Below are 10,223 nucleotides of genomic sequence, written 5' to 3' on the forward strand. Positions count from 1 at the left end.
ACTTGGGTCCACTCCCACATAATGGCCTCCGAGCCCTCTTGACACTAGTAGCTTAATATTCTTTTAAACTTTTAGAAGTTCAGCAGCTGACAGCAAGTTCAGGCTGGTTTGTGGCATTCTTGTGGCTTTAACTGTTAGATGTCATAGAAGCTGAGGCAGTTGGCACAGCTGGCTAATTGTCTGTGGCTCATAACAGTGACTTGAAAGAATTATGTAACTTATGTAAGAGGAAGGCACTTAAATGATCAATACCCCCTAAACAGCTAGATTCAAGATCAATATAGTGTAAGCATTTGCCAGGGGAATGGGTTAATGGAGGAAGTGTATAAATGTCAGCGTAGATACATTACTGAATATATGTGCATTGGATGACTGTTGAAACAAAATTTACTGGCCCGGAGCTGTTTGCGTAATTACTGATGTGGTAAGGCTTTTCCTCTTTGTTTTCTTTCTATTGTTACCACTCTCTCTCTTCCCATCTTGTCTTAATCATTACCTTTTCTTACTTTTTATCGCTCTTTCTTTTTCAGTCTTTCTTAACTGCCCTCCTTCACTTTTGCTTTCTTGTTGTAGGTGCTGTGTTGTGCAGCCAAGGCCGTTTCTTCCTCAGAACGCACTCTTGAAAGGCTATTCATGTATTCTTCAATGACACCCTATTACATTTGTGTGAGAGGCTGTGTGTGTGTGTGTGTGTGTGTGTGTGTGTGTGTGTGCGTGTGTGTGTGTGTGTGTGTGTGTGTGTGTGTGTGTGTGAGAGAGAGAGAGAGAGAGGGAGATGCAGAAAGAAAAATAAAGAGAGAGAAAGGTATTCCAGGGGGGCCATGCTACAGTGCCATCTGTATGCAAATCTCCTCAGACTTTGGTAAACTTTGATCAAACACTCAGGCCTTCTTTTCTCTTGCTGTACTCCCTCCCTCTTTTCCTCCCTCCCTCTCTTGCTTAGCTGTCCACTATGTGTTCTGCAATTACTGTAGCTCCACAGCTCTTTGTCACGGCTGCATATTACTCAGCTAGGGCAATGAGTTCCCTGGAGGAACTGCCTCCACCACGCGCACACATCCATGTTTTCTGCCCCAATACCCCCCCCCACCCCCGATACCCTCCTTGTTTCAGGCTGTACCTACAATAAGCCCAACACACACCATTTCTGAGCACCTGCGACCGTGCTGGACTCCATAACAGATGGTGACACCCCTTCACCCCCACCCCCTGCCCCTTACACGCATGCACGACACACACAGATAAAGGGGCTCTCGCCATACGGAGCTTATTGTGGCACATGTGTGATGGGCATGCCATTGCGCAGAGCTTGGCCACATTTCATGCACACATACACACTTGTGTATGGATACATACGCTATTGTATTCCTACATTTAGGAAGGTTAATATGTTGAACACAGATCTGGTGTCCAACAGCACAATGGAAACGTTGTGGCTAGTCTTAATGGCGGGGGTAATGAAGATCTCAAAGTAGATGACACAAACCCGCAACACGCGACACCATCTCCTGTGTAGCTTTAATGCACATCCATCAATGGGGTCTAAGCCCATTAGAGTTGCATCGTGTGTGTGTGTGTGTGTGTGTGTGCCTGTGTGCGTGTGTCTGAGCAGTTCAGGACAGGCAGTCAGCGGGCAGAGAGATAATGGATATTAATCAGGCAAAAGCCATGGCCATATGTCTGTTTAACGCAGAAGATGGCTACTCCCTTCTAAAACAATTAGCCTCATTTTAGAGAGCAGATAGCTTAGCTGGGAGCGTGAATGGCTGTCTGTTGCTCTGCGTTAGCCCTGTCATGGACTGGTGACATGTCAAGGGTGTACCCTTATTCTCGCCCAAAGTCAGCTGTAATATCCACCCCACTTATGTCAGGTTGGCTAAGTTGTTAAGGGAAAAGGCTGTTAAATTGCAACTGGAACATGTGAGATTCAAGAAGAAGCATGTAAAACAATGCATGAGCATATCCGAGCCAGTCTGTATTGGCAGGGGGTTTGGTGCTGAACACTATGAGGTGAAATTAAAGTTAATCTTACCATCTGAACCAAACAATCTCTCTCTGCTGTGATACGTTGTTTTTCTTTTTACCCCCATTTATTTTTCTGCGTTATTGTCTATGAGCTTGTTTTTATCCTATAACCAGGCAGGATAAGTCATTAGGCAGATGGTAAGGGGAAGTCCCATGAGAGGACACACACATGCACGCACACACAGGGTCTCCTGTCCTGTACGCACACATGTACAGTTAGTATGCACAAAGACACCAGACCCCTGTTATGTAATCCACCAGTGCCACTCCCCCACTGAGAAGCTCAGTGTTGTACTGTCTCAACTCCCAAACAAAGTCATCTGTCTTCATATACCCCTGTCTCTCACATAGGCCTCATACCTTAGGACCATCTTGGTTCTGCAAGTAGCTAAATGACAATTGTGCTTCTGAAAAATTAAACGCCAGAGTGTTCGTTCTAGAAAGGAAGTAATATATCACTTTTGGTGAAAGAGAAACAATCATTGATCATGTTGTCCTATCTATCTTTTTAAAGGGATCACTGCAATTCATCAGCAGTGTGTATTTTATGTTGTATTAGTGCACTTCTCTCTTTCTTATACCCTCTGTGAGCACACTGCTGTGCTAAATGGCTATACAGACCGTGGCAACAGATTTCTCTTTCAGCCATCTCCAGAGAGCGCCTGAACAGACTCGTGAAAGGCGCATATTTGGGCTAAGGCCCAACACAGGATGCACAGAGGGAAGGAGGAGAGAGAAAAAGGGGAAGAGGAGGTGGGGAGGGGCAAAGCCATGTGGCCTATGTTGGTAAACAGTATCCAGCCTTGTCCTGGCATCGTGGCAGGCAGCGCACAACACCGGAGATATCAGGCGCCGGGGCCACACACAGACCACAACAAAAGGTAGACACACATTTGCATTCATACACACACACTCGGGCAGAAATACACAGACTACTAACAGACAAATAAAAGCCTCACTCTCGTGTCTGCCACTCAGCAGCTGCTCCAGTTTCCATAGCAACAGCCTGAACAATGTAGTAGGAAGAGCTGCGCTGGTGAGAGAGGAAAATAGAGAGGTGTGTGTGTCTGTGTGTGTGTGTGTGTGTGTGAACTGAAGTGAGTGAGTGTGTAGGTGTGTGTGTGGGTGGGTGTGAGAGGCTATGCAGGGGGAGGTAGCTGCAGGGTGCGGAGACAGAGAGCATTCAGAAGACACTCGCTTCCTTTGTCAGGATGAGTCTTTGAGAGCAGCACAACAAATACAGAAATGTGGAGGCAAACAGGGAAGTAAACAGATTGAGGCAGATATGAAAGGGTGACGGGGTTTAAAAAAAAATCCACAAAGGCAAAGATGAAGATTTTATGATATCTATTTATTTTTCAAAATGAGGTATTTCAAAGTGCTATGAGTTGCAGCACTAAATGTACATTTTAAATTGAAAAAAAAAAAAACACAAAAAAAACAAACATCTTATATCTGTTTACCCAGTTCTATGCACCCGATAGCAAATATAAACAAAAATAAAGGAAGAAAGAAAAAAAAAGGTCAGGTACATGAGGATAGAACACATTTTCTGTACAAAAGAATTATTTGAGATAGAAGAAAAAATGACGAGATAAAGTGATATCTACCAGGAACTCATTTTCATACGAAAATATAAGTATCAAATTTAGTATGTATCAGGTTCACACTAAAAGCATAAAAGGTGTGTTGAATTAGTAATATAATACAATACAAAGAAAGGGAAGAGAAAAAAAACAATATATTGTTATATTACAAAGTTTCATGACTCTCAAAATTGAGGCCTTACAGTACTTTTAAAGGTATATAAACTTCCAGTCTAAATGTTGGCAGCTTTCTGACATGTATATATATATAAAAAAAGAACAAGGACAAACTGTATTACAAAACAAGGCAGATCTGAGTGTATTTTGTCTGTACACTATTGTTATATACAAAAGTGTCGGCTAGCAAGGTGCGCAGTTATACATCCACTGACTTGGTTTGAGCACCAGTGTGAGAAGAGTGAGGGAAAGAGGACCTGTAGTGGCATTGTTTATGTGACGCCTCAGTCATCAGTCTTTTCAGTTTTGCAGTGGTGAAGGCAAAGTAAGTGTGCACTTCTTCTTGTACATGAACTCTCCAAGCAAAGTGCCCTCCAACACCCGTCCCTGTGGGAATAACTAGATTCCAGGCTGGTGTCACAGTGAGTACAAAAAAAGTACAAATAGAAATTATATTTTTTCAAAAACAGAAGAAGGGAAGACCAAAAAAAGTGTGTCCTCTCTCCTTCCTCATGCTTTTTTGTTTTTCGTGTGTGTGTGTGTGTGTGTGCATTTTTAATCTTTCTTTAATGTGACTGGATTGAAAAAAAGTAAACCCTAAACATTCTTAACGTCAACAAATGTGCAAAAAAAGTGGCGGCAGTGAAAGTCCGAGCATCCCCCCGCCCCCGGCACCCCGCCCCTCCAAGGTGTGTGTTGACATCTGAGCATAAACATCCTCTGAGATGTTGTGTTGGTGTGTGCACGTGTGCAACAGATATGGAGGCCTCTGTGTGCATCTTCTTGTGTATCAGACTTGAGTTGATGCAGAGGGGTGGGGGTGGGGGGGGTCGTCCAGGGTATATTGTGAGTGTTTGTGTTGTAGCAGTTGTCTGTTAGCGAGTCCTTGCGTGCTCCAGCCTGCGCATCAGCTGTTGTCTCCGGACCTGGAGCCTTTCTTTCTCCTGCTGGAGCCTCATCTCTTCCGTCTCTAGCGAGTTCACATATTCGGTGGCCTTCTTAAGGATGAGCACCTTCGCCGCCTTCTCGTTGTGCGCCAGCTCCGGCACGTGGTCGCGCAGCGTCAGGAAGCTGGATCGCAGGTCGTTGCGGCGCTGGCGCTCCAGAATGTTGTGGTTGCGTCGGCGCTCGCTGTCCTCTGAGTCGGAGCTGCCTCTCGGGCTGCTGTCCCCGCTGGAGCTGCGCTTGCTGCGCACCCCTGATGTGCTGGTGACTGAACTGCAGGATGAGGAGGAAGATGAGGAGGATGAAGAGATGGTTCTGGAAGGAAGGCGCGGGGCATCAGACATCTTTTGCTTCTTTGGAGGCGGGGTTGGGTCATCGTCTGAAGCATAGGGTGAGGGGGCTGCGTAGTTATGTTGCTGCTGGTGGACTGAACTTCTCTTCAAGATGAGCTCCTGAGGAGCTCGGCTGACGAATCGACTCACCACACCGGAACCGGACCCTGAGACAATTCCTTTTGCATCTTGACTTTTGGGGTGTACAGAGATGGTGACAGTGCCTGACGCCATGGGTGATGCCTTGGTGATTGTAGAGCGCCTCTTCTCTACTGTGACTACATCAATCTCCTCCTCTTCTTCTTCTTCGTCTTCTTCCTCCTCCTCTTCTTCTTCTTCGTCTTCCTCTTCTTCTTCTTCTTCATCTTCCTCTTCTTCATCTTCGTCTTCCTCTTCTGAGAAAAGAAAACAACGTGAGTGATTAATTGCTCTGACACAGCACTATTCCATCTGTGTGTGCCAGCAAGTGGCAGGTATACATGTGAGCGAGATCAAGGTGTAAGAGAAAGAATGTTGCTCAATACTGTTTGCACAAGCAGAAACCTCTTAATGCTTAGTGTCAGTCATTTGGTAACTAATCTATTCTGCAGGAATTGACACGTTCAGTGTCAGCGCTGAGCAGACAGGCTGGATTTCTGCCTTTCATTCTCCCTCCCTTATTCAAAACTTTCTTAATCTTCTCTGGAGATGAGACAGCTTTAGTCTGGTGCTTTCAGTCTAACGGCACACCTCCACTCACGCTGAAAGTGTGCCAGTAGAATCAGACGCATTAAGAACTTAGGTTTAACTCTGACCTCTGAAGTTAAAAATCTCATTTCCACCTGAGCTCTTGATCTTAATACATGTGCTAATGTTGAGCTGAGCAGGTGACCCTTATCATCCACGGGTGCTTTTGGAGGTGACAAGAAGTGACCGACCAGAAGCAGAGCGTGAGGCCCCATTAAAATGCCTTTGTTATAATGGCTCCCATTATCAGCTCAGGAGCATCTGAGGAGTGTGGCATTTTACAGCTTATGGTAACCCACTTCAGACACTACTGCACCAGAATGTCTGAACACACATGCCGCACACACACACACAGAGTTTATTCCTGTCATCACAACAAAGCTGGGCACAGCTGGCTGGATGAGGGGGTGTCCCTGATTTTGCCACATGTGTGGCTGGGATTTAGCTCTTGTTGTTTGAAATTCAGAATGGAACAACTCTTTAATTGAGGTGGAATGAATATAAAGAGAAGAAAGTCAATTCATGTCTCAGCGGATATTAGTTTCAGTTTGTAAACAGGAAAATGAAGAGGAGCAGTGCCTGACCCTGCTTTTCCTGCGAACAGCTTCTGTTTTTTGTTTGTTTGTTTTTTAAATGGGGGTCCTCACAGTTTATCTTTTAGGGTCAGTTTCCCCTTAATGTAAAAGTGCACAAGGCGTGCTGCACAACGAAGAATGGGTCGCTTCAAACGCCAGAAGCGCAGTGGCGGGCGGCAGTGTGCGCTGGACGGTGGGGCGGCAGGCGATCGGATCACCACCCTTTAAGCTCCAGACCTGGAGGGGCGCCAGGGAGACAGCTGTCGAGATGGAGCGCTTGTTCAAAGCTGTCACCCCCTCCCTCCCACACACACACACGCACACACACGCCTAAAAGAAGCTCTCCTCCGTCCTCTTTTATTCGCTGTAGAGGAGGTGTTTGGCAAGGTTGGCTGAGTCTATCCTCTGTGCCAAGCTGGGGGGCTTTGTACTACAGTTCCACAACGAAAACACGCTGATAAGGGCTGGTGTTTGTTTAGGGAACTTATAAAAGACCGGTGATGGAAGTCTTAGTTTTTAAGTACACATAACATTCATTACCCAATCTAAACACATCTAACATTATGATCCTGACACAAATCCCGTATTTCCGTTTGAGACATTATTTCTTGTTTTCTCTTTCTGAGTATTAATTTTAGATATCCCCTCATCTCGGGCGGCAGTTGGCTCAGACTGTCTGTCTCAGACTGTGGAGTAAGTGTCAGTTTGTCACCCACTGTGCGCAAATTGTCCCTCAATTCATGCGTAATGAAAGCGTTCACGGTACCGTGAACCTGACACTTTATCAGCTCATCGCATTATTAAACACCTTTTCATCTCCTCCCACAACCTGGTCTGACTGTGTGTGTGTGTGTGTGTGTGTGTGTGTGTGTGTGTGTGTGTGTATGTGTGATGTCTTTTTGTTTGGCTCAGATGCCAGCTGAGTTCAGTAAGTCACAGAATTCCCCATTTTACCGCCATCTGCCGGATGGAGACCTTGTTGATTACATAAACCTCGTTCACTGTGTCACTACTCCACTGCGCGATCGTGCGTGTGCGTGCGTGTGTGTGTGTGTTATATCTAACGAGGTAATCCGATTCTAGACCAGTCATATGAACAATCTGCACTCACTCCGATTTGTTAGGGTAGGGGCTTACAACAAAAACAACAGCAACAACAACAACCAACACAACCAACTACTACTACTACTAGTAATAATAATAATAATAATAATAATAATAATAATAATAATAACGTCTTCAAATCCTTACCGGAGTCGCTAGGCGCGCTCCCGTGCACCGTGGATGTTATAATGGTCCCAGATGAGTCCCTGGTGCTGTTTTTCTTGTTGATCGGGAAAGGGAACACTACTGTGGGGTCCACACACTCTGACATCGAGTTGCGGCTCACCACCTCCTGCGCCTTGACGCACACACTCCTGCTGCCTGCTGTCGCCGTGGAAATAGCTTTGCCGAGTTTCTCCGTAACCACCCGTTCCAGCTTTTCCCTGGCAGAAAAGCCACTCCACATACAGTCCTGGATGATGATGCTATTGGGATTAGAATCCAAAGCGGAGCCGAACAGATCGTCGGATGCTCCCCATATATCGTCCCCAGGCAGGAGCAGCAGCTCGGATGCCCAGTCCAGTGGGTCCCCTAACCCGAAGCCAAGGGGGTCTGCTTCCAGCGATGCAGTTGCCGGCTCTCCCGGTAGCGCGGCGCGGCTTGGAGAGAGGGGCGGAGTGGGCAGCAACTCGAATTTCTTCCAGATGTCCTCCCCCGGTGGCGCAGAGTCGGGACCGCAGAAGTAGAAGTCCTCATCCGGATAGAAACACGGTTGTAAGGAGTCAAACTCCAAATCGGAGTTTTTACTTATGATCGCCGGCATTCTATCCCACAATCGAAAAACCTGTGAAGAGACAAAAGCTGATTTAGTCCTCAGTGAAAGAGCGTCTCGTCACATTCCTTCTCTCCTCTATCACACCTGAAAACGGCACTGTAGAAAGAGCATGAGCCAAAGCCCACACACAGACCCATTCTGCTTGACTGAATTCCGCACTAACTCTTCTGTGGGGTTTAAAAACCACAAAAATCTCAGAGGAGAATGTGCGTAAATGTGACCATGACGCACAGGCGGTGCAAAATGACTTTTGACGCACGATTCACTAAAGACCCCCCAAGAAAAACGATTAAGAAACAAAAAGCATGCTTACCAAAAAATAAATCAATCAAATGACAACAATGAAATCGAGCAGACACTATGTTTTGCCTAAAATGGGAGAGAATAATAACATTTGTACGTTAAGCTGCTGAAGTGTGAAGACACTCACCTTGTCCTGGCTTGGGATGATGTACGAAATAAAAATTTCTCGTATCTCGCAGTCAGTAATACAGAGACCAGAATCTGAGCAGTCATCTACTTTGGGAGCAAACACAGTCCTCTGACACACTTTCTGGATGGCCACAGAGTGTTATACACTCAGTAAAGCGCTAGGAAGCTCCTCCCTCTCAAAGCGGGGGTCGGGCTTTCGTTTTGATGGACGCGGGAGACAGGAGCTTTCTTTCAAGGTGAATGGAGAAAACAGCCTAAACATCGTGAGCAAGAACGAAAGCCGGGGGGGATGAAAAAGGGAAAAGGATGCAAAAGAAAAGTGTAAATGAGAGAGTATTCTCATCATGCATTATTGATACAATCAGGCAAACTGTCTTATCTGGTCAATGGGGTGTCATAGGAAACTGAAGCAGAAGCAAGACAAAGTGCAAGCTGGTGCTAGTGAGCTTTACCCCAACTGTTTTATCTCTGTTTATAATTAATTAATTGATTATTAATTGAGTTTTTGAGTTGAGAAAACAAAATAAAACAAAAGAAGAAACATTCTGGGATGAAAGTAACAGAAACCAACATAATACATTATTCTTTTATAAAACGTATTTTAGAACAGGGTAACCCTCAGCTTTATAAATGCAATCCATGTGTTTATGTATTTGTTTAAGTTGTTACGAACACGAGTCAGTAATTCAAAATTATGTTAAGAGATGTTTTCCTACACAGCAAACCCTCCTGGCCCTGTAGCTGTCCTGTAGAGCTCTAAATGTCATCTTCTCTTTTGTCTGTGGACCACCAGCATCTCAGGATGAAAGACAAAGTAGGGCTCACTGCGCCCTCACACGGACACACCCCAAAACAGCAGTGGAAACGCGCTCTAACACGAGCGAGCGAGCAAGACAAAGACATAAAAACACCAGATCGGAGTTTTTTTTTCTCTCCGCCAAAATTAAAGACAGAATGCAAGTCGGGAAAAATACCAAACTTCTCCTGGGTTTGAAGGAGGAGCATTTTCAGGGACAACCGGCTGTGCAGGAGAGATTTCAGCTGTCTCCGGGATAAGACAAAATTCAAGAAGAGCTTGTTACGTAACCCCAAGCAGTGGTTGTAGTTGGAGTCATTCCCATTCCCTTTTTAATGACAGCTTTAGGAAGAATGGCGCATCTGTAATTATGCGCACAGGCACAGGCGTACACACACAGTCCTGATACTGACTTGCAGAGAAAACGTTTACAAAGCAGATTCCGGTTCAACGCCAGCTGTGGGCAGGAAGAGTGACGGCTTCCAGTTATTTTCAGACAAACAATGGAAGATGATAAAAACAGCATTTAATATTTTGAGATTCTATCTTTTTTTTCCTCTTATGAACAATTGATATTAATCATAAATGTGACTGCAATCATATATTTCTTAATGAATTAAAAAAAAAATGATGTTTGAAATTTAGAGCTACCAGACATTTCATAACAGAAAAAGTCAATTTTAGTTTATCAACAAACTTTTTTTTTTTTTGTGAGGGGTTGAGGTTGAGTTCAAAGGACTAAAGCCAGCG

At 45.1% G+C, this 10,223-nt stretch overlaps 1 protein-coding gene across 1 annotated transcript; it reads right to left on the reverse strand.

The window, feature by feature from the left end:
* Positions 1 to 3,406: 3,406 nt before the first annotated feature.
* On the reverse strand, positions 3,407 to 8,821 carry mycn (MYCN proto-oncogene, bHLH transcription factor). Its single transcript, XM_006792506.3, has 3 exons — positions 8,676 to 8,821; positions 7,618 to 8,254; positions 3,407 to 5,460 (listed from the first exon to the last, which is right to left on the reverse strand). The coding sequence occupies exons 2-3, from the start codon at positions 8,231 to 8,233 to the stop codon at positions 4,664 to 4,666; spliced, it is 1,413 nt and encodes a 470-aa protein (XP_006792569.1). The 5' UTR covers positions 8,234 to 8,254; positions 8,676 to 8,821; the 3' UTR covers positions 3,407 to 4,663.
* Positions 8,822 to 10,223: the final 1,402 nt, after the last annotated feature.

This window comes from Neolamprologus brichardi, chromosome 15 (genome assembly GCF_056152115.1).
Source record: "Neolamprologus brichardi isolate AB-2024 chromosome 15, ASM5615211v1, whole genome shotgun sequence".
In the NCBI taxonomy this organism is placed as follows: Eukaryota; Metazoa; Chordata; class Actinopteri; order Cichliformes; family Cichlidae; genus Neolamprologus; species Neolamprologus brichardi.

Coding starts and splice junctions, on each gene's coding strand:
- mycn (XM_006792506.3), bottom strand. CDS start 8,233: ATGCCGGCGATCATAAGTAAAAACTCCGATTTGGAGTTTGACTCCTTA. Junction 5,461..7,617: donor GAGCGCGCCTAGCGACTCCG/GTAAGGATTTGA, acceptor TTCTTTTCTCAG/AAGAGGAAGACGAAGATGAA.